Source organism: Diadema antillarum, unplaced genomic scaffold, assembly GCF_040938485.1.
Source record: "Diadema antillarum isolate AM-2024a unplaced genomic scaffold, OU_Dant_1.0 seq00000085_RagTag, whole genome shotgun sequence".
Classification (NCBI taxonomy): Eukaryota; Metazoa; Echinodermata; class Echinoidea; order Diadematoida; family Diadematidae; genus Diadema; species Diadema antillarum.
In genome coordinates this window covers 538,457-563,157 of record NW_027271177.1, presented here as the reverse complement: position 1 = coordinate 563,157, position 24,701 = coordinate 538,457, and the positions used below count along the sequence as shown (strand labels likewise).

The 24,701-nt window shown below is 38.1% G+C and overlaps 1 protein-coding gene across 1 annotated transcript in view; it reads right to left on the bottom strand.

Annotated features, from left to right (window-relative positions):
- Positions 1–24,701, bottom strand: part of LOC139726464 (putative ammonium transporter 2) — a 41,307-nt gene that overhangs the window by 4,269 nt on the left and 12,337 nt on the right. Inside the window, exons 2-8 of the mRNA XM_071637419.1 lie at positions 22,939–23,094; positions 22,201–22,311; positions 8,170–8,313; positions 4,046–4,256; positions 3,161–3,303; positions 486–698; positions 34–160 (exon numbers count right to left, since the gene is read on the bottom strand). Coding sequence (XP_071493520.1) covers positions 34–160; positions 486–698; positions 3,161–3,303; positions 4,046–4,256; positions 8,170–8,313; positions 22,201–22,311; positions 22,939–23,094 — 1,105 coding nt within the window. The remainder of the gene's footprint in view (positions 1–33; positions 161–485; positions 699–3,160; positions 3,304–4,045; positions 4,257–8,169; positions 8,314–22,200; positions 22,312–22,938; positions 23,095–24,701) is intronic.

Here is a 24,701-nt window from a genome sequence, read left to right as displayed (position 1 = left end):
CGATGTGGATCAAGGAAAATGATGTTCACTCACCGTAGGCCCATCGTGATATTGATGGTATATAGCAGGATGAACGATACCACCAGCGTCCAGATTGTCATGGCAACCAGCATGAGGGCCTGGATGCCCAGCAGCTCCCAGCCTCCTCCATACAGCAGGCCTGGCAGCACACATTGAGAATGAAAAGAGCAAAACAAAACAAACACATTGTCAAAAGCCAGAACTTCCAAAATACCTCACTTCCTGAAGCGATACTTGATATATGCGTTAAGTTCATGTTTGTAACCATGAGGCCAGAGGAGGATATTAGGATGACGACGAGGAGGAGGAGGAGGAGAAGGAGAAGAAGAAGGAGGAGGAGGAGGAAGGGGAAGAGGAGGAGGAATTAGGGGAGGGGGAGTATAGGAGGAGGAGTATAGGAGGAGGAGGAGGAGGAGAAAGAGGGGGAGAGGAACATAAATGGTGAGGGAAGAAACTAAACTTACCTGGTCGGTTGTTTAGATTCTCAATGTTGTCGGGCTGCGCGAAGATACCAACAGACAGGATGGCCCATGCGGCGGCCAAGGCGTGTACCCCAATCACCCCTACCGGGTCGTCGATCTTCATCTTCTCCAGCAAGTGGGGTGTGAACACCGCTATAACTCCACCAATGGCTCCTATGAGTAACCCTTCCCAGGGACGGGCAAGGGCGCAAAGTGCTGCGACGAAAAAGGAAGTTCTTTATGTATGGGATGATTTAAATCGCCTCGTCTCGAGAAATTTGAAATGAATCTTAACATACATGTAGGGAAACTGGACAGAAATTATATGAATGAAAATCAGAAAAGGAAATGGGATTCTACTGTGATTCGAACCGGAGACTGGCCCGATTGTTAGTTAGGCTGGTGCTTTAACCGACTGGGCTGTGGGAAACCTTATCGTTCAGGTTTGTTTGTTGTTGTTAGGGTTTTTTGTCGCTGAAACGCCTCATTTTCATTGCTCGAGTCAACAGAAGCTGTTACAAACCTGGCATGGATCCGAAGGATAGAAATCAACTTGCGGATAAATGCGAAGGGTTATCTGAGTGATGCAGCTTTTTGTATACTTATATACAATATAATATGATGATGCAAAAACTGTATACATAGTGATGCGAAACTATAGATGCGAAAACTATATACCCAAAGCAGATCGGGGAGGGGGATACACTAGTAAATCCTTTTATGACTGTAAGCTAACGATCTAAAATAATTTGAAAAGTAGACAGAAGTCGGATCATTGGATTACCGTAGTGATAGTTTGTTCTACGTCCTTCATGTTGTCATTAGCGAGCTGTAGATCTGCGACTCGAACGCTAAGACGACGCTAATTAGGCAAAAAAATGGCGTTCTGCAGATGCACCATGCAGCTGTTTCCATTGTCCATCCCTGAGATCCCGGGAGGCTGCATCGTCTTAGCGTTCGCGTCGCATGCAGGTCTAACTAAAGCTCGCTACTGTCTGACTGTGTTTGATGATGCGTAAACTCCGTTCCTTTTTGACCCTCCATTCCAATCCATTTACTTTTTTCTTCTGTTTTTATGAGTTAAGATGAGAATAGATATCCTTGTCTGCAAATATGTCTAATAACGAGGAAGGCTATTACTCTCTCAGCTCAAAGCGCATACACAATGTCGAAACAACAATGCCCTTATGATTCATAACAGAAAAACATCCACTCACGCACAATGACTTTGCATTCATTATCAGTTCAATGGTAATGACATTCTCCCTATCATCTCTCTAACCAAATGTTCATTATCTACCAATGACAAATTGGGAGGAATACAACGCACTTTATCCGTTGTATGAATGACATCTCTATCCGCCTCGATATAATCCACGAGCAAACAATGGTTGGAGGAAAACCAATATTTATATGTATAATTACGTTTCCGATTCGCAAAAAAAAAAAGAAGATGATAATGTCAGAGACTCGCAGCGATAGAACAAAATGATAATAGGCCTTGAATTTAAATTTTCCATTCATATACAAAGGGTTAAAAGCATGATAATCAAGAAGGAAAAATGAAGCTTGGCCTCGGGCCTTCTTAACTGATTCAAAGCCTGGAGGGTTACAAAATAGCAGGGGAAGGTAAAGTCAAAAGATCATTTTTTTTTAAACACGAATAACATATTATGTAAAAACGGAATACATCAGATTTTTGTTCGAGGCGATTTCTTTCGTGATCTGAATCTTGAGATGAATTATCTGCGATGATATCGACTGTCTCCTTGATTTTCGTAAGGTTTGGGCACTGTTTGCATGGAGATTATGGTGATACACGATAAGCACTTGAATTCGTTACTATGTTTTCAAGAAAAAAAAAACGAGCTGATATCTACTCTTTTAAGACAAATTATAAGTCCAAAAAAAGGACAGGAATGAATGTTTGTGCAAAAACAGAGTTTATCGGCATGCTGAATTCTATTTCTAGGTAGTGAAGAAACAAATTCATAAGAATAACGGAACTATTTTTCTATTCTGTTAGTCTTCCATGCAGTAATGTAAAAGTTCTGCATTGATCGCAGTGCTGAAGAACATCCATGCGTCACTCAATATGTGTTAGCGAGCCATATGACAACATAATTTATGAATAGCATCAAACGGGACGAAATTGGATGCATGTATATGCAAGGCTGTTTATTGATGGATATCATACGTGATTACTTAATGTGTACTAAAAATGCAAAACATGAAACACACGATAACACGGAAGACAACGGCAAAAAGAAGGAATAAAATGTACAAATCAAAAGTGAATAGATACATACACGTCGGGATTAGTGCCAAATATTTCAAAACATGAAATACTCTTTTGGCCTTATAGGAAACATTTTCTCGGCAAAGAAGGAGCATGCAATGCTAGACGAGTTCTATTACAAGGGCAAGGCTGATAAATCACCTGTCCCAGCGACAAGCCCGCCAAGAACACCGTTGATAAGATCTGAAATATCAAACTGACGTTTTTTTGTCAGCCAGCTTCCGAACAGCCCGACAGATCCACCCCCCACAGAGGACATGATGGTATTCCCAGCAGACCTGATGTGAAATCAACAATAGAAAAACGTGGAGAAACGATACGAGGATGTGTCACTATGGAAACATGTAAATTGCGTGCAATGAACGGGTTATCCATGTACCTGTGGCGCCCACGAGACCCCCTAGCACGCCATTCATGAGATAGCCCAGTTCGAATTTGCATCCATTCGGTCTCAAGAAGAAGCTGATGGTCATACCGACTATACCGCCCCCTACGGATGACAACAGCGTAATGATGGCTGACCTGTTCAGACAAGAATGAACGTTACATACAAAAACAGCTTTGCGTCAGTTACTTACTTACTTCCCTAGAATTGTAACCAGGTGGATAGGCAATATTAGACCTGTTTTACACGATCTAGACGTTATCTCAGAAATCTATGATCATTATTCAAATCTATGATCATTATCACTAAGAACTCGCTAGACATTAAACACGTATTATCATAGTACTAGGAGACAGAAAAACCATCAATGCGTAACATCAGCGCCCCAATTCTCGAAGTTTTGATCGTAAACCCTCAACAAAATTGACGTAACGAGTCATTTTTTTTCTCCCTAATGCTTTTATTTTGTATAGTAATAATGCCATTACATTTAACACTTTCCAGGACGCCCGATATTTCTCCAAGATCCTTTATCGATTCGTCACGTTTAGTGCAGGTTGTTGGTCTCAGAGCAATTTGATTTGTACACAAGAACGATAAAAAAAAAACAACAACAACAACCTGCAGATTACTTTGCACTAAAATGCACTCAGAACTCTATCTAATTACATCACCTTTGAACAACAGTTTTGTTTCCCTGATGTTCGAGTACCTGCTGATAGTAATTTTAATAATGAGCTATACCACCGTCATCATGAACATCTCACTATTTCGCAGCTAAATCCCTTTCCCCATTACACTCTCCCTCTCTTGCCCCCCCCCCCCCTCTTCTCTGCTCTACCCCCCCCCCCCCGTTTACATTCACCACATGCAACCAACCGTGTTGCCAGTTTCCACTTCCCGCCTGAAATGCCGAACGTGCTGCCGCAGTTGAATCCAAGCCACCCCCACCAGAGCATGAACATGCCCAGCAGAGCGTTGGTCGGGTTGCTCATCTCGCAAGGACGTCCGTTCTCGAAGCGACCACGGCGCGGCTTCAGCATCAAGGTAGCGGTGAGTCCCGTTAGGCCCCCGACGAGATGGACGGCGCCTGGGATGGGGCAGTCAGAGACAAAATGTCACTCACTTGATACCCTTCCACAGAATATGCACAGAGAAACCATACAGGAAGCCAGTTCGTAGTTCCACTTTGCGCATGAGCAGAAAAGGGGAGTTTTTTTTTTTTTTTTTGTGGTAATATCCAACTTGGATATTGAGCATCTGTGATGTAATGATTATTGTAGTCTAATTCTTATAGAATAGTATTGCTTGTCAAAAGCCGAATAAATGATGATAATAATAATAATAACGTATCCACCTGACAACAACAAATAGTTAATTAAAGCTTATATTTGTCAATAATGATAATAGATGATACGTGTTTATGCATTCAATTGAGGTAATGGAATGGACTCTTCCCGACATGTTAATTGACGAGCCATTCTGATCACCTGTTCATTCTTTGTCTGACAACAATGGGGCATTCTGATCACCTGTTCATTCTTTGTTTGACAACAACAAATTCCATGCACTGTTACGTCGGGCCAATCGATATATCGATTTGAAAACGAGTAAAGTGCCTAACCAATTGAGGACAAGAAAATAATGGGCACATGGCTTATTAGATGCAAAGTAATACAAATGTAAACACAGTCAAAGTCTGACACCATTGGCTAGAACACAGGTTGCAAAATGCATGATAAAATCTATGCGATTAGATTACAATGCACGTGCCAGTAAAACATGAACGTATTCCCCAGTGATTTTTCTATGATATTCTTTATTTGAATATCATTCAATTTTGCCATCATTTTCACAATGAAACGGGTATGAACAAAAATAAGCAGCAGTATTCTTTTCACTTGTGCTGCTGAATCAAATTTTTAAACATATGTTGTGCAAACCATATCAGTATACAAAAGTGATATAAATTCTGCATAAGTCTATGACACCACAGACACACACACACACACACACACACACACAGACACACATACACATTCCTTTCAACTCAAATAAACTCCTCAAAATAAGTTTTGCAATTGAAGTTTGATAGATCATATTTCTCTTATACCCACAATATCTTCATTAGATATGGCATCATTAGAAAGCCTGATTAATTATCTTTAAAATGACACCTCACTTGTTATGATTGGGTGTTCTTGGAATGTGCAAAAGAGCTGAGTATGGGGACAGATCAAAAGTGAAAAGTCGCAACAATTCTGCTATTGATAATGTACAGTTTTGATGAAAAAAGGCCGCTGGAATAAGCAATACTGAAATGAGAGCACTTTCAAAAACTCCAATTTCCTAGACATTAGATGACTGTTTGGTCAACCTTTATGTTTAGTTTTAATCTGCAAAATACTCCTGCAGTTTTAATTCATGGATGAAGCCTGGTATCTAATGATAATCTCATCAAAGCACATTCCTTCCCTGAAACGGCAAAGCAGAATTATACTGCTTGACATAACACGTTTGCTCTATTTTGCAACATTTCACATTTGACCTTTCCTCATACTCAGTCATACTGTGCATTCCAGGAATGCATAATGTAAACAAATGAGTTGTCATTGTAAAAAAAAATAATGATAATAATAATGATAATAATAATCAGGCTTTCTAATGATGTCGCATTTGAATATGATGTAGTTTGAAGAGAATATGATATATCAAATTGGAATAGCAAGACTTTTTTTGAGGAGTTTAAAACAAGGATAACATTGTAAACTGGGTGTGCTGTATCAAAGTAACGTAATTTGGGCACGGATAATGAGAGAGTATCTTTCCTACGTACACATTGTTTTCTATTAGAACCTGACAATATAAACTTGATAGCAATTTGTCCCATTAGTGACAAATTAAAAAAAATAAGCAGAATAGAATGGAAACGTGTACAAAAACACACACACACAAACACACTGTAGCTCGCCTTTGTGAGCTGATGGGGGAAAAAGAAATAAACTATTTGACGTATTTCAATATGCAACGGAGGTCCGTTCGTTCGCATTCAATTAGCAATCTCCAAATACCATACAGGATGAAATAAAACAAGAGATACCAAAGGCCATACTCGCAAGATGTTTCTTGGAAGCCGTACGAGGGCGATCCAATATGATTGTGCCAATTAGTTTACCAATTTGATTAGAAACGATAAAAAGGCCATTTCTGATACAGCAATGCATTTAGTAAATTCAATATGACAAACTGTCACTACCATGCCATGGAAAAAGTTGAACTGTTCTTTCCACGAAATCTAATACGCATCTTAATTCGTAAATACACACTATGGGTCGTTGTGGGATTAAATTTAATGATTCAAAGCCTCATATCAGTCATCTAAGCGCTTCATTATAAATTTCACGACAATTCCAACAAAACTGAATGTCTTATATAGGCAACTGGCATGGTTTCCACAGGGTACTTCTAAATGGCCACATAAACCACGTGATGTTGACGTCACTTGTTTCGAAGTTCCTCTTTGGCTTTGTCCAAGGGGAGATCGAAATCGGATTTGCTCTTATCAGCTACGCGTAAAAATTCCACACCACCCCGTTGATCTGATCTCGGGAAAAGTCAAGACATAATATGGGTATAGGGGGTTACTAGAGTGAAGACCCGGTCACGTGATCCAGTCAGTACGGCTTCGCCTTTTTGCTGCATGACTGACATTCACGTGTTCATGAATTTCTGCATATCTGTCCGCAGCGCAGTTCCATAAATGGTTTGAGTCAACTACTCAGTCAGTGCATTAGTTGCAATACATCCCATCACCATTAGCCTACTTGTCTCGTTTTGATATCTTTTCAGTCGTTGATGTCGTTATTTATTTCCATCGGAAGGGTTTCATTTCATTTCATCAGTTGTGACTAACGAGGTGGTCAAGCTATTTGTCGCGTGTTTATAAATTGCCAGCCATTCTGGCTAATTTCCACGAACTAATATCATTAAATTTTTATCGTAGCAATAATAGTCATTCCAATCAATTTGTTTCTAATCATAATTCGAGGCCGATACTTTGGTGTACAGGTGTTCGGACGTCGATATAAACGGCTCTGACAGTAACTGGTCTCGTATTCTCGCCACTGATGTCAGCAGTGACTGGCAGAATTCAATATGTGAAGAACATCCTATGGAGGAAAGATTGAAAAAAAAAAATAAAGGGAAAGTCCCAGTATGGATACAGCTGTGAGAGAGGATATGATATGCTAAATAGGCTTAATGTTAATGACACAGATGTCATTAACATGTCAAAGAAACTTAATTGTTTTTGAAGGAATAAATGTAATTATCATTTCGTCGGCCTCGTGGCAAAAGGGCACTAATAGTGTACAAAGTCTATGGTGTTAAGGCCCTTTTGGCATGAGGCCGACGATTTACTGTATTTGAATTCTTATGGTTTAACTTCTGTATTAGTTTTTCTCTTGGTATAGGTGAAATGCACACGAGCAGTATGCAAACATTACACTAGATCATTGTTACAACCTTGGCCACTTTACACAATAAACCAGTAAAGAAATTGCAGACAAAATCCTACAAAAACTGATTTGGGCATAGAAGGCGCTGCTACCAATAATAAGAGCTAAAAGCAATGTGTATTATTATAAACAATAATTAAAACAGATACAATGATTCGTAATTCTATACCACACAAGCACACATCAACCTTCCTCATTCCACTCTTCGTTTCCTCCTCCTTTTCTTCTTCTTCTTCATCATCATCTTGTGTCCTCCTCTTGTACTTCGCCATTTCTTATTACCATTGTTACTGACGTATCTTTTCCTTTTACTATCAACATTAAAAGTCACGATCATGAAGAGCGATTTTGGATAATCTTCATCATAACCGCAACCATTGCAGTCGGTGCCATTTCTTATTTTTCATTCTTAGCATCACTGCCATTCGTTTTATTAATCATATCACCAACATAATCATACCATTACTTCATCATCATTGCACTCACCTGCTCCTGCTATGTCAACGGCACCCATCTCACGGAACAGTCCCGTTTCTGCCCACACCCAGTGCGCTGGGAAGCAGTAGACTAGGGTATTCACCATGGAGAACACGCAGTAAGCCTCGAGCTTTGTCCTTTCCGCCATGGCACCTGCCAAAAATGACGCCACATGGAAAGAAAATGAGGAAAAAAATAAATTCATAGGCATTGACTACCCTTGACCGCTGGAAGAAAGTGACAAGGGGGATATTTTCCACCTGTCCTGCCTGTTAGTTACTGCACTATAGGTAACCATGGCTACTCTGTTGATGATCTTTTCGTTACCGCATCATTGCTAAACTGCCCCATTATAATCATGGCGCGTCGATGAAAAATATCGATCGGCATTGATTCTTCAACAATTGCCACTTCCCGATTTACATGTGAACACCGTTGACACGGGTAAAATAATAATGACAAAGACATAAAACAATGAAACCCAGACACAAGCATGATCGGCTAGTTTTTTTAACTCTTTAATAACAGCAACTTGAATTCATAAACATAAAAAAGCTGATGGGTTGCCGTTGTCGATGTAGGTTCCATTTTGAATTTCATCGTAATTTTATCCGGTAACGATACGTAAGAAGTAAGAGATTACAGGTAAATAGAGTTACCCTTCGATAGCGGGGTAAAACGAATCATCCCAATTTTTCCTACTATATACCAATGCAATTCAAGATTTCAGTTTTTACAACTAACTGATGATGCTATATACTCCATCCGATTGTTCGACTGCTCATCACATGACATTTCCTAAGAAGAACAGCTGCAAGTTTAATATTGCACGATGACATCACCAACCATGTATATTACTCAATAGGCTGTTTATCAGTTTCGTAGTTTATCATTCGCCCTGCCTCGAGGAAACAGTTATTTGCTTACTAAGGTCATTGTCTTGACCACGACTGTAAATATCGGTGGTGTTGAATATTCAAACAAATAGTTGAGGGCGTTCGTTCGTTCGTGCCATGGAACAAGATTTCCAATTCGGTGAAAAATCTTTAACCATATTTTGCCAGTCACTATTAAAAGCCTGCTTGTTCATACTCGTTCATACTCGTGCTGTGACTGAGTGGGTGAGCATTTTTGCATTTAGATTAAAATGATATTCAATTTGTTGACGAGCCAGAGCATCAAGCAGTTCATGTATTCCGGAGAGACATTCCAGCACTCTTTCGGTATTCTGCATGAAGCTCGAAAGAGAAAAATGCTGAAGCCATTTTGTGCAGCCTATAGCTAAGCAGAGGTAACCCTACATGGAAGCAAGAACAAAACACTCTCCATATAATAATGATGTCATTCTTCTCACTCTCACTGGGATATCGGAAAGATAATTGCTTGCATCCCTGTCAAAAGACCAATTATCGGGAATATTTCCTTTATTATTCATTTTAAATAGATTTCCATTAATATGACGACGGTATACAATTGATAAAATTGTTTCATTAATTTTGTCAAGGCTGAAAGTGAATAAATGTTCGCATTTGAATGTAATGCATGCCGACGAGGTTACAACAATCATGCGTTATTTGCTTGTATTCCTTCATTGTTGTCAAAACATTTCGGTACTGGCATATCGAAAACATTATAACCTTGAATGCAATTTTTGTATCTAACCACTATTGGTAACAGCAGTCAATATTAAAATGATAAAGATACGTGACACAGCGAGAGGGGAAAAGGATGTCAGTATCGTTGATTGTATATATATATATATATTTATATATATATATATATATATATATATATATATATTTGAATATGCATAGAGTTCTGTGCGCAAGTGTATGTATGTGCGTACATGTTTTCTCTTCAGGAATTCGGATATTGTTGTTTCGATATTTTGTGTATGTGCCTTTGCGTTGAGAGGATACTGCCAGTACTAGCTTTCTTCGTGATTAGACAGACAAGGATATTGTCACTTACAGGTAATGTATAACAGTGGAAAGAAAAGGAAATGGATTGAAACGGAGGGTCAAAAAAGAAACGGAGTTTCTGCATCATCAAACACAATGACAAGACGAAGGACACATGACTGACTATCACTATACAATAATCGAATGCCTCGACTTCTAACGCTATCAATTTCATCTCGAACAGCGCATAGCTCATAGTATAGTGTTACTACAATTTGCGACATAGGTCTGCATGATATAAACAGACAGAGCAATCGTTGTGTTCGAAAGAGACAACAACATCATCATCAACAACAACAACAACAACAAGATGTTTTTAAAAAGATGCGCTCTCACACAGAGCAAGTAAGTAAATCAAATTGAGGAAACATGGAATGATAAAATCATTTGGCTTATCAAAAGTTTGCCCTGATTAACATGGTATACTTGGAATCTGTGTGTAAACATACGTGCTGTATATGGATGTGCAATCCATAGTTTTCGACTGCTAACAGTATTTCAATGCCAGCAAGCATATACAGTATGCTCTCAACTGTTTTGTTGTTGCTGTTTTCGTATTTTGCCTCAGGAACCCATGATGTATAAACCTATAGAGCTTGAGCTCGAAGAACGAGATACCTCGAAATGAGTTTGTGACAAGGCCAGTAATCATACACGTAGCTTCAAAAAGAGGCGGTCAAGCCATCGCTAGCCCTCATACTCATACATCATTTGATGAACACTACCTTACAGGACTTGGACTAACACATTCCCTTTTTGTCTTAAAAAGTGCTTACTGACTACGAACTACATGTATTTGGAAGCATACTTATGCTGCGCCTAGGTCGGCAGGCTCTGTAAGGATGATCAGCGTATTTCCCTACCACTGCGAAAAATGGATTAAAAGTTGGTAAAGAGAATCAAAATCATCTAAATCTTCTCGATATAGAGCGGGAGTGTACAACGTTATCAATGATACTACTAGCACGATTCTCTTGGAGGTGCTTAATATACTATTATCTCTCACTTGTATATCTTCAAAGGTACCCATATTTGCACATGCCAAAATAATGGTTCATTATCAGTAAGCAGGATTTGAATGTAAAACCTATTGTTTAAAGTTCCAAAGCTCTTTTCAGCACTCTCATTTAAACTTTGCTGCTCGAGTTATAATCAATTTTGATGCATGATAACACCTCGCAACCTTTTAGCAGTCTATTTTTTCCCACTATCGGGTGACGTTCATAACAACATTCGAACGGGTTCAATGATGCGTCAACTGCCATTTCCAGTACAACAGCATGGGTTATTGGTGCAAACTAAACTGTTTACTTACATGCTTACGTGCTTGTGAGACAAAATTCTGGTGTCGAATTTGATTTTCTTACAATAATGGAGAAAAGGAATTGAAAGTATATCAAATCACCATATCAGATCTTCAGGAGCTCCGCCTTGTTCTTGTCACTCTAACAATGTGTTTACTCGGGTATTATAGTTGATGGAACATTGACTTGGCTTGGAATGTTTTTCATTATTTGTATCTTTTAGTCTATGATTTTGAAAAGAAAAGAACAAAGCTGGAATAGGTGCAAAAGACATCATAAAGAATTTGATGCCCTCTGCCGAATTCGTCGGACAAACCAATCTTTTAACCAACTATATTTAGGACTAATCCTTGAAAGAAAGACATCGTAATAATGAAGATGATGTTAAACTTGATAATATCAATAGGAATTGTAATACATGTAATGTAATGATAAAACAATAATAGAATGATATCGATAAAACATCCGTAATTGTAGTCGCATAACAATAAAAATGATAAACATGATGATAAAAGAAATAAGCACTGAAATTGTTCTTGAATCCAACAAACAACTTAAAGAAGAGGTGAAACACCAGTCATTGTTGTTGTTCTCTTGATGCGATTATCCAAAAAAAAAATACGAAAATGCCATAGCTTGTGTCAACAATATCGCAGCCTTCAAATAACTGTCACCACAGGATAAGAAAAACAAATAAGCAGCTGCACAGACAAATGGTTTTAAGTCTGGTATGTATGATAATACACAGAAGTGTGTGTCAGATTTATCCTTCAGCCAGAAGCCTTGAAGGACTGCGTAGATACCTGGTAGCCTCATGGTCACCTACCTATAACGTGTGATGCCCAGCCATGCGGATGAAAAAAGAAAATGTTCATACATTTGTATGAAGAACCTCCGCAGCGCAAATTTGATTTCCCCAAGAGTGGTGAAAATTGTGACAGAAATGTGATTTCCAGAGCATCGCCATACTTTTGTTATATTAACTGGATGTGTATTTGGGATGTTAATAATATCTGACGGAAAATGTGCATGTCACAGTCAATTTCTTTAAGGATTACGTTGACAGCTTTTGACATTTCTATTTTACTTTTTTATACGATGTATTTTTGTAATTATCTGGGATTGTGTAAGAACAACAGGAAATAGGCAGATTGCACTTCGCGCTTTAATCATGCAAGATATATTTTAAGGGATGATAAGCAGGCAGACCCCTTGGTGTATTGTATGAACTCCCCAACTGATGAAAGTTTTCTATCGACATCAATGTATAGGACGTTTATCATACTTTCTCATTTTGTCAGTTCTACCCGCCAAGTGAATGAATATCAAGCATGATGGCAGTCTTTTTCCCAGATGTAACAAAGAAACAACAACTATCAAACATATCCTTCCTATAACTCCACCCTAATCTTGCAAACTAGTATCACTGGATACTGACAGATGGAACATTGTCGAAGGGGTAGTAAATCACCGAGGGAGGAGATGGATCATTCTCTTTTCTCCATACAGAAATGAATATTAAACCCACATTCGGGGATGAGTGAAGTGTCATATATCAACTTGATGCAGTGTTTTCCTGATGATCAATCCCCGAAGCAGGCAGAATCTGACAGGGAACATCCGCTGAGTGGTGATTTGGAATCGACAAGTTGGATTGACGTCCTTGACTTTCAAGGTATTATTCATGAAGGCCATCGCAGCAGTATCATCTAAGCTCCATTAAGTTCATCTCTAATCTCCATAACATGAGTGGGGTATTCGCTCCATGATTCCAACACAACACTCTTTTAACAAATTATAGACCAATATCGTTATTACCTAGTATTTCTAAAATTCTGGAAAAAAATTATTCATAAACGCCTGTACATTTTTCTTCATGTAAATGACCTACTTATACCTAATCAGTTTGGATTTAGAAAGGGCCATTCCACCGATTTAGCTATAATTCAATTGTTAGATAAGATCACTGAATCTTTTGCAAATAAAAAACACTTTATAGGAATTTTCATGGATTTATCAAAGGCTTTTGATACCATAGATCATGATATATTAATTTACAAATTAAAAAGATATGGTATTCGTGGTTTAGCACTTTCTTGGATTATTGATTATTTATCCAAAAGAAAGCAATATGTACTATTTAAGTCATCTAAATCTCCGAATTCTAATATTGTATGTGGTGTTCCCCAGGGATCAATTCTTGGCCCCCTACTGTTCCTTGTATATATCAATGATATAATAAATACATCAAAAACTCTTAAATTTATACTTTTTGCGGATGATACTAATATTTTTTACTCCCATGAGAACCTCGAAACACTGTTTAATACTCTGAACACGGAAATAGACAAAGTCTCCCAATGGTTTATATGTAATAAATTATCCCTTAATGTCTCTAAAACGAATTTTATACGTTTCAAACCTACTGCTTCACAGAACATTAACAGCAGTTATAATATTAATATTGATGGATTATCCTTAACTGAAGTAAGATCTACTAAATTTTTAGGAATCACAATTGACTCGAGTTTAACTTGGAACGATCACATTCATAATATCCACACGTCTGTCTCAAGAACTGTAGGAATTTTATATCGACTGAAAAACTTCATTTCTCAAAATTCCCTGACTATTCTATACAATGCATTGATCTTACCACATATCACATACTGCAATATCGTTTGAGGAAACTGTGGCTCAACTAAAATTAATCCAATTCTTACCCTCCAAAAACTCTCTGAATGCTTTCGATGGCCCATACAGCACTGTACAGCATTGTGGTAGACATGGAAGCACAATCTTTTGGCGACGGTGCAGATGCAAATTTTAGCAAAGAGTACGAAACGCGGAGCTGAAGCGTAGAACATGGCATTTTTTTTTGTTTCTCTACCATTTCAAGCGTGAGAAATCTTGGATGTCTACGTTGTCATGACAACCAAGGGAACCTCAGAGGGAAAGAAGTGAGATGTTCCAAAGAATTGCTCATTTCCTGTAAACGTTACATGATGCCATTTTAGGAGCCATAGGATTTATATAGTGGAATTAATATCTTTAGGTGCAGCCTGTCTCGGTAGACTTCCACCGTTTTTGCGTCATTTGAAGGTGTTTAAATTCAACGTTTGTCTACACTTCATTCAATAAGTTTTCCAATGTCGTTTTCTGTTTCACTCTCGTTTCTATAGAAGTGTCAGCGATAGTTTGTATGTACAGGGTAGAATGATTTGCCTATGCTATTACAACCTGGGTAGGATGGAATCGTCATTGTCAGGGTGAAGCCTAGCTATGGCAGGAGAAGGGTTAATGATAGGGACGATGCTGTTGTATGTATAGAAAGTTGATTTAGTCTTAAATGTCACATTATTTGAAATGAAAATTAAATGACAAAGGATTGACTCCACTGAGGTATCAGGTAACATAGATTTGGTACTGCAGCACCTTGTGTTGTATGCTTCTGACTCTGTCTTCACTGTAGACTGATGTAACATATAAAATAAGTAAACCCATACTATCGAATAAATCAAAAGGCTGGAAAATGAGATTGAGCTGGGTTGGGTGGGGGAGAGATGCTGAAAGAGAAGCGGTAAGAGAGATGGTTAAAGAGACGTGATTAGAGAGGGAGATATACTATTATGAAATTTCCTCTAAGGACTTAGGATTAGGGGTGTGAAAGTGTTTCAGGTTTAGCTTGTTGTCAGGATTAGGATTAGGGTTGGTGTTATGTTTTGGGGTAGATATTATGTCTGGCTTAGTGTGCAGATATTTAATGGCAGCAATTGTCGCAGGAGCAAATGTGTCGTGGAACCGAAATGGAGGAAGCGAGGCGGGGAGAAAGAGAAAGAGGGAGAGGTGTAGAAAGAATATTGAGATTGTCAAAAAGATGGCTGTAGATTGAAAATAATCAAGGGGGAGATGGAGGGAGGGGGAAAGAGAGTGTGAAATGTTTTGTCGCCTTGAAGAGGAAAGGTTCGATGGCACTGCTGTATTTAAGATGACGTCGTAGCAATCTCTCTGAGTTTGACGTTGATAGAGTGAACTGGCCTACAGAAGACATCATCCTGCTGTATAGTCTGATAGTAGGTCGAATCACCAGCAATCAACACTTGCAGTGGTGCAAATCTAAATAAATAGAATACGATTCGCATTTATTTCAGGTTTTTCTTTTTTTTTTCCTGTTGTCTTTTCTTTTTTTAACCCTGACACGTATTAGTGTGTCTGCCACAACACTTACAGAGTGACATATTGTTAGCAACATGCTTAGAATGTCATACATTTATGAAAGAGAATATCCATCACAGCACTAGCTTAAAGATAAGGTTTTAGGGTACTTACTGTCAGGTTTCAGACTTCAGGACCACACTTAAATTCAAGAAAAAAAATGCATAGTGTACGATAAAAGTGTCTACCTCTAAATATTCTAATACCATGTAGACCATGGAGACCAAACACTACATCATAAAGTAAGTCACGTGATCCCCTTTCGAAAAGAAAGGACCAATCACCCTTGATCAAGAATAACGTACTCACAATGATTATAGAACATCTACACCTACTTCCAGGGTTCTCATAACAACGGCTATATTCATGATTACGTCATCGATGATGATACCTTGATGGTGACGATGAAGATGATAAAGATGATGATAATGATAAGGATGATGATGACGGTGATGGTAATGATGGAGATGGTAAAGATGGTGATGGTAATGATGGTGATGATGGTGATGATGACGATGATGACATGATGACGATGATGATGACGATGATGATGACGATGATGATGATGATGATGACGATCTCTTTCAGGCAAGATTTTGTTTCTTCTTTATGAAACCTCACCAATGCAAGCGCAGACAAAATTGTTTTTACCTACTTGTAGTTGATAACTTCTCGCACAATTATTATATCTCTGCTCTTCTTTTTCCCTTTTATTCAGTAGCCTCTAAAGATATCCCGTTTTTATTTGAATAAATTGTTATATATAATGCTATTCATATTTTGTTCATGCTATTCATCAACACAACTTGGTGCTAAATGAAAGCGTGAGCGGTGAGGTAAAATCAAAGACACCGATTTTGATAGTAATGGGGGAAAAAGAAATGAAATAGCGGAAATTTCCTTGTTTCGACAGCCTGGCTAAAAATATAGGTCAATGACAATAATTTATTTAAGCAATTACGTCCCCCACCCACTATCTATTAGCTTGACAAATAACAAGTGTATGAAATGGGTAGCCTATCAAATAGATATGGCATTCCGAAAAGGCTGAACGAAATAAAATTGACCTCCAAGGCAGCTGTGATGCATCTAACAAAATTCTATAATCATAATCAGAGTGATGAGGGTTGCCAAGCAATGTGGATAAACGGGAAATTAATATTTTGTGGAGGCGATGAATGGGTATTAGGACATGATCACAGAATGCATGTCTTTCTTTGTGTGAAGAAGATGTAAAAAATAAACAAGATTTGTAGGATGAGCATCATTCTTTGGCTCTATTCCTGTTGTGGGAAGCATGAGAAGATTATGAGTATCATGTAGCTACTCGATCGCTCCGTGATTCTATCAAGAGTGTAGTGACAGCGGCGACGATTTGGTTAAAAAACAGCTACACCGTATAGCCCATCATTGATGACAACATTCTGCATCAGACAAATTGTCAAATAGGCAATGACAGCACCTTTCACGCACAAGTCATAACCTTTTCAACGCGAGTATGTGAACAGGTGATGAGTGTGCGTGCATCTATGTGGTGTATGTGTGCGTGAGCGTGGTTTTTGGCCTTGATATTATTGTCCAAACAGACTTCAAACACTTTTTTCCACTTTGCGAAATAAATGGTTGGAAGTCTATATAAAATAAAATGTCGACAATGATAGCATTCATTTATATATAATTATGTAAACCTGCAGCTATTCGTGCGATGTCAAACACGTGCCCCAGTCTGATAGCTTATCCTGGGCGGCTTTAACAGTCATCAATCATCAGACAAAATTCATCTGAACATGCTGACGGTTGTTTCCTAACCTATCATGACATTAGATCTGTTTGCAGGCAAGCAGTACTCATTGACATATAAGGCGTAATCCACAAATTCTCTATAGCTCGAGGTCCTTTTCACTATAGACTGGTGCATGTTATCAGAGAGAAAAGAATTGACCACAAAAATACAAAATGAAAACGTAAAATAAGAGAATCCTTTTTGATTATTTCAAATCTTGCTTAAATCTAACTGTCAAATCGAAATTCAGCAAAAACGAACCGTATTTTGCAGTGTGGGATACAACGTGCATGAAGTTTTGCAAATACAATAATAAAATATTTCCACCATCTCCTTGGTAACACTTATATACATATATGTATATACATATATATATATATATATATATATATATATATATATATATATATATATATATATATGGCATAGCCTTATAATATTATACAAGAATAAGATTTATAGGCTGTAATGATGAAAAAGTATATACGTATATACATATATATACATAGGCATGTGTGTGTGTGTGTGTGTTTGTGTGTGTGTGTGTGTATAGAATTGTAAATCGTTTCATAAAATCTTTCGATCACAGATAACACTTTAATCAAAGTTACTTGATAATAACTTATTGCTATTGAACTCAAACATGTGAAACGCTTTTTATCAAACAAACCTGATGTAAGAAAGAAAACAAGTCTATTCATTATTGTAATTCAGATATCTTCATTCCAGCAGTTCAATATTGCTGATGGGCAGGAATCGCTTCAGAGCTAGACGATGCACTTGTTGGAATGATAAAAGGGGCTATGTAGGTCATTTAGCTCCTTTCCGAGAGCACAATATCGAAGGAAGGAGGGTAAGGCGCCACCTACGAAGGTAACACCGCTGACTCAAAGCCGTGATTGGGTCTGTCTTCCGAATCAATCCGAGGTATGACCTCGGTGATATTCTCAAAGTGTGATTTCATCAAATTTACTAAATGCCAAGGACGATGTAAACGATAAATAGCTGTTGTCTTCACACGTCAATTTGAAATTAACTCAGATGCTCATTAAAAACGCATATGGGCAAAAAGGAAAAATGAATTAAAACTTTATAATTTAAGTGCTGGTGGTGAAGGGGATTGTATAACACGACCATGGAATCTTTCAAGCATTTTATACTACGTTCTTTTTGTTTTTGTTTTGTTTGGGACTTTTTTGAGTGAGAGATATGCGTAGTGTATGTAAGATAGCTATGAATGTTTGCAAACATATTCCCTAAGTTCTATTTGTAAGATGTAATTATTTCACTACTAATAAGAAGAGGTCCATTTTTGGATATATGAGAGAGCCGAGGGGAGTAGGCGTGTACGTGTACAATAAAGCAGTAACAAAAAAATAATAAAAATACGAATAACTGAGCGAATACTTGAATATCTAGGGCAGTACATAAACACACACACACACACACACACACACACACACACACACACACAACGACAACGTCCTTATTATCCATGTTATCAGGGCAGCGATTTGGCGATTTGCTCTTCTACAACCAACGCAGACTGCCTCAGAATGTTCAACTACTCATAATCATAAGGTCCCATGACGCTACAGATCGTATCTAGAAAGGGCCAAAATCGTTTAATTAGGCCTTGCGCATTGTCGTAACTTTCCTGCTGCAAAATTGTCAAAAGACCAAGGTTCTTCTATAGACAACCCAAAACAATAGAAGCTCCAACTTGTACAGATTGCTATTTATTGGAAACAAAGGAATATAACGTAGCTGCGACTGTCATTCGAAAGTTAACAAGCAAAGCGTTCGATAAACGCAACCTTAGCCAGAGCGCTGTGTCCGAGACACAAATAAATTAATCTGTTTGCTAGTTGGAGGAACGCATTAACCTTTCAAATCAAATTTCCTCCGTATCTAGCGGCAATGACGCCAGAGGTTTGTCATTGTATTTGATTACATGGTGAGAATAAGATTCATAGGCTGTACATGACACTAATGGGGAAATTGATGTGTATCAAATTAAACAATGCCAAATGTACCATTATATTAAACCTTCAACGAACAAAGGTTTTCTCGTGCACCAGGGTTTTAGGCATTGCCTAAAAGTTAACATTATAGCAAAGTTTCTATCACACATACGGACAAGCTGTGTCAATTGCCATACTACTACCCGAAAGAGTCAGACATGTGCACTTAATTTCAAGGGTATACAGAAATATATCGTATAAACTGTGTAAAAAAAAAAACAGGATAGCAAATGTTGCTTTTTGTATATACCCTGAATAACAACGTAAGCCGCATGCAATGTTTCTATTCATTAAAGAATAGTATAGCAACTTAAATTGCTTGCCCAGTCTTAATGTTCAAAAGCGACCGTCAGACCGTATTGAATAGGTATAGTACAGTGAAAATGGTGTTACTGATGCGAATATCGACTTCGCCCTGGTAACATGGGTAACGTGACTCGTATTTCTTTTAAAATGAAGTATTTGCAATACAATCAGCTCAGTATTGAACAAAAAGTATAGCCGTATATGTTTCTCAACGCAATAATGCCTGTAGACCTTAGTCTTTTTTTTTCTTTCTCAAATAACCATGTTTTGTTTTCCTTGTTGTTGTTAGGTTGTTTTATTTATTAAAGTCAAGTGGACTTAACGTCTGAACGAGGTCGCGACTATCCAAGCGTTCAATACAAGCTCAAGGAAGGCTGTGGCGAAAAAACAAACACACAACCTCAATGCATCGAAAATATCGCATGTACTGCGTAATACTGTATTGCTGTTATTCTGTGTTTTTTACCGTTTAATTTACACGCTGAAGGTTGATCCCAGCTATCATAAAATTACCTATCGCTATAAGGTCGCAACGTGATAGGAGTATTTATTGTTTGATGAGAAATTGCTTTTTATGAGGATTAAAAATGAAGGACAATTGCGCAAGCTGACATAAAAAGGTAACAAAGTACTAAAAAGGTAAATTGAACAACTGCTGTACCCTGTGTGTGTGTCTGTGTGTGTGGGGGGGGGGGAGGGCGATCAGTCTTAAGAAATACATATTACCCTGATAACTACTGAAGACAGAGTATGATAAACAATAAAGGGACCTAAATTGTTAACATGCCTTGTTTATCGATAGTATTTTCTTGGTTTTACTTTTTTTATCCTTCTCTTTGTACTGATATTCTCCTTTCTTTTACCTCCTCTCTGCCCTTTGTCCCTTGCTATTTAACCTTTCATAGTGATATAGTATTGTCAATAGTACTTTGTGTCCTATCTCCCTGTCTACATTGTTATTCTGTTTTTTGTTTTTTGTTTTTTTTTGGAACCCGCGGATACAAGCTCTGCTTTTGTGGTTCCGCTTTATATGATAATATTAGCTATCCTTTTTTCTTCTTCTCTTTTTTTTTTTGGTCCTTAGAACATGTATAGACAGAGAGATGTCAAGTGAAATATGAAAATAAACGTGCTGAACTGTTCCCTGTATCTTAAGTATAAGATCAGTGCAGTTTCAGTAATTCAAATTCATATAGCGTATGGGCATAGGATGCTGACACTATATGTGTGTGTCCTTTGTGAAAATGAAACATATTACTTTCTGTAACTCGATCTGCCTCTAATTCCTCCCTCTCTGTCTATCAGTCTGTCTATCTGTCTATCTATCTCTCCCTCAGTTGTTGCCTTCTCTTTCCAGTATTTTCGTATTCTAATCAAATTAAAGAGAAAACATGTAAGCCTACCAAATCAAAAGTGAAAAGGGGTGACTTGAAATGAGGAAATAAGTGTGTATCCCAAATGAATTTTTTGTGACTGATGTAAGGATTGACTGCGTGTAATCCAAGGCAAGTTCGAATGGATGAGTAAAAACGATTGGCGATCACATGTACGTGATACTGCCCCCAGTTTGCTCACTCAACCGTTATTCTCTCTAAATGCCACACTGAAAACTAGCCGTTCATTAAGGATTCATTTCTCAGGATTTTATAATCCGCACCATGCAAAGGACCCCTTCAAAGCCAGCATGTGATGATGTAGAAAGGCGTGGCAAGTACGAACGCATGAGGGCGTGGTGTCAGCAAAGAGAATGGGCGTCAATTGAAGACACCCTTGCTCATCCATCCATTACTAAAACAGCCCTTACCCCCAACAACGTCGGGAAAACGTCCGGAGAACAAAATTCCTCGCGTTGCACAATAAAACCGCAGGAGGGAGGAGTACAGTTTTAAACCAACACACCGATCGATTAGCCTTCTCCGGGTAGGTTTTTATAACAACTTACCCGTTCATGCGCAAAGAGGGTATGGTTTAACAATTCATGCATGTGATCAACGAGCGGCGAACCATTCTGTATGGACTGTGGCGCATGCGTGTTAACAGAAGGGTTGTCGGTATAATGTCAGGGTAACGTCGGGATAATTACCCTAGCTGACTAGAATCGAATGCAAGAGTTACAGTGACAACGTCTGAGCAACTTTTTACCGGGTAAATACAAAAAAAAAAAAAAATGTCGGACGTTGTCTCGGTAACACTGGTTTGAAAGGACCTGTTAAAACAGGGTTTCACTTCAACCGTATCAGTGATACAATTGATTAGAGATATGTGAAAAATGAATTGCATAGCGGGAACGGGTGAAAGATAGCGATAGCCTTCTCCACACATAACCCTTCTACTCTACCTAAGTAGTGTTAGCAGAAGCATCCTAGTTCGGAGGCTAATAACAACCATCCAGAAGACGGCGGCACTTAGAAGATGAAATGAATTCCGATTCAAAGTGGTCCTCTTACCGGAAACAATGGTGGTAGCCGTTGTAGCAAAAGAGGCCTGGAATACAAACTGAGCGAAGATCCAACCGAGCTCGTCCTCGTTGACGGAATCGGTGAAGAAGTGTCCAACACCTATACAGCAATCCACAAGTCATACAAACAAACTATGATATCAGTACAGACTATCCAGATTGCTTTGATAAAGACGTGTGATTCTATCAACTTGAGATTTGCGAGACAGTAGACAGATATAGCAAAAGAGGTGTTTATTATTCATCGACTAGGCTGATTACATTACCTGTATACCATGTTGCTTAGTTGAAACAACATTCGGAACATTTGACTGGCAGAAAAAAAGCGGAAAAGGATACATTCGAATATGATTTATGAGCAAACCTAACGCAAATCCTGTATACCTTATTCCACTGAATATATCCTCTAGCAAGGTACTGATCCTTGAGCACAAAGGAATTCTACACGAATGAACCGTAGTTCAACATAAAACACCTGATGTTAATGAATTTAGAAAGAGTACCAAAAAAGGACTAAACTCATTATCATTATTAAATTCTTATGCGTATTAGGACTGAACAAGAATATATATATATATATATATATATATATATATATATATATATGTATATATATATATATGATTTTATAACTACCTGTTGACTGCATGAAATAAAGATTACCAAGCATATCATGGACTAGGAACGTAATATCAAGCTTTCCTTTCACCCCATCAGGGCGTCTTACCACAAAATTTATTCGTGCCCTCGTCGACGCCGAAGCTGAAGCCGTAGCCGAACATCCAGTAGGTCAGGCCTCCGAAAATGACATCGACAGCGTTCTTGACCATGATGTTGACCTCGTTCTTCCGAGACACCATTCCGGACTCGAGAAGCCCAAACCCTGTTCACATAGGTGCACAGAAAAGAAATAAAGGCTCAATTACGAAAGGCTTACAAGGTGCTCACTATCATAGCTGACTTTCATCAAATAAGTTTTTACATGGATAACAATAACAATCCACAGCGCATCACATTGAAAATAAGAAGTAAACATGCAAGAAAACAACTGTAATATAAGTAGAAAATACAGTTCTCGCAGCACCTGCAGCAGCAGGCGTAGATTTGATAGTTCGAGAAAGAGTGGTAGTAGCAGTAGTGTCGGTGATAACGGTAGTTGTGCCGGTAGGTTTGGTAGTAGTAGTAGTAGTAGTAGTAGTAGTAGTAGTAGTAGTAGTAGTAGTAGTAGTAGTAGTAGTAGTAATAGTAATAGTAGTAGTAGTGGTAGTAGTAGTAGTAGTAGTAGCAGCAGCAGTAGTAGTAGTGGTAATGATGATAATAATAATAATAATAATAATAATAATAATAATAATAATAATAATAATAATAATAATAATAATAATAATAAAGTAGTGGAAGTAGGACCTCGTAGGAGGAGGAACAGGAGTAGGAGTTTGTGGTACTGGTATTACAAGTGAAAGGGAAGAAAATGCCACAATGATTGTAGCAGTAGTAATGGTAGTCGTAGTCTAGCATTGGTAGTGGTAGTTGTAGTAGTAGTGATCTGGTGATGATGGTAGTGGTTGTGGTAGTGGTAGTGTTTTCATGGAGGTAGTGGTTGTCATCATAGACAAAATAATGTAAATCGAGAATATCGTCGGTAGATACATTGGCAAAAGTTATTTCTGTTTGTATTAATTGTCGTACTTGTGGTGGCATTAGCTGGGGTAGCAGTGCCAGTGGTAGTGAGTGTTATTCTTGTTGCTGTGACTGCTGTTGATGTGATTGATTTATCTCTGGTTTCTACTGCATGTTGTTGTTGTTGTTTTTATAAGGATGTTAGTGATTAGGATATGGTTTGTGTGTATGAACCTGGAAATTTGTTTGTCATGTTGTATACCGGGAACTCAGGGATGGCAATCACTTTCACTGATGGCGTTTTGATGTTGATTGCTTGTCATAAAATCATCAGATATTTTTCTTCTAATTGAACATGGTCTGCCCTCGCACATGAAGGATAGCTACAAAGCAGGCCATGGCCAAGAAAATACCTACCTCGCGATCCAACTTATAGGAACAAAAATAATTGCATGAAAGCAATCATTTGATGTGCATGTGCACACTCCTAACAGGGTTTGACCTATTCTACTAGCAGTTGGTGGCGGATGAAAGGAGGTGCCATTAGGTTATGAAGGCCATCATATAGTGATATCGACGTCAAAGATGTCTAGTCAAGTAGATCAACGTATAGCTAGTCCATGATGTCATTTATGAAAGAGGAAATTAATTTCATCTAGCCTTTCATTTGCTGTTTTTCCCCTTCTCCGGGGGAAATCTCTAGTATGTACATTGCAACAGTGTGAAAGGAAAGGCCCTATGTTGCATTGTTCTCCACTTGATTTTAAGAACTAAAATGATATGTATTTTAATCTCATCATAAAGAGTATACATTTTGTCCTATGTTGAATCGAATCTATCTTTTTTTCTTTTGTTTCGTTATCAGTGGCGGAT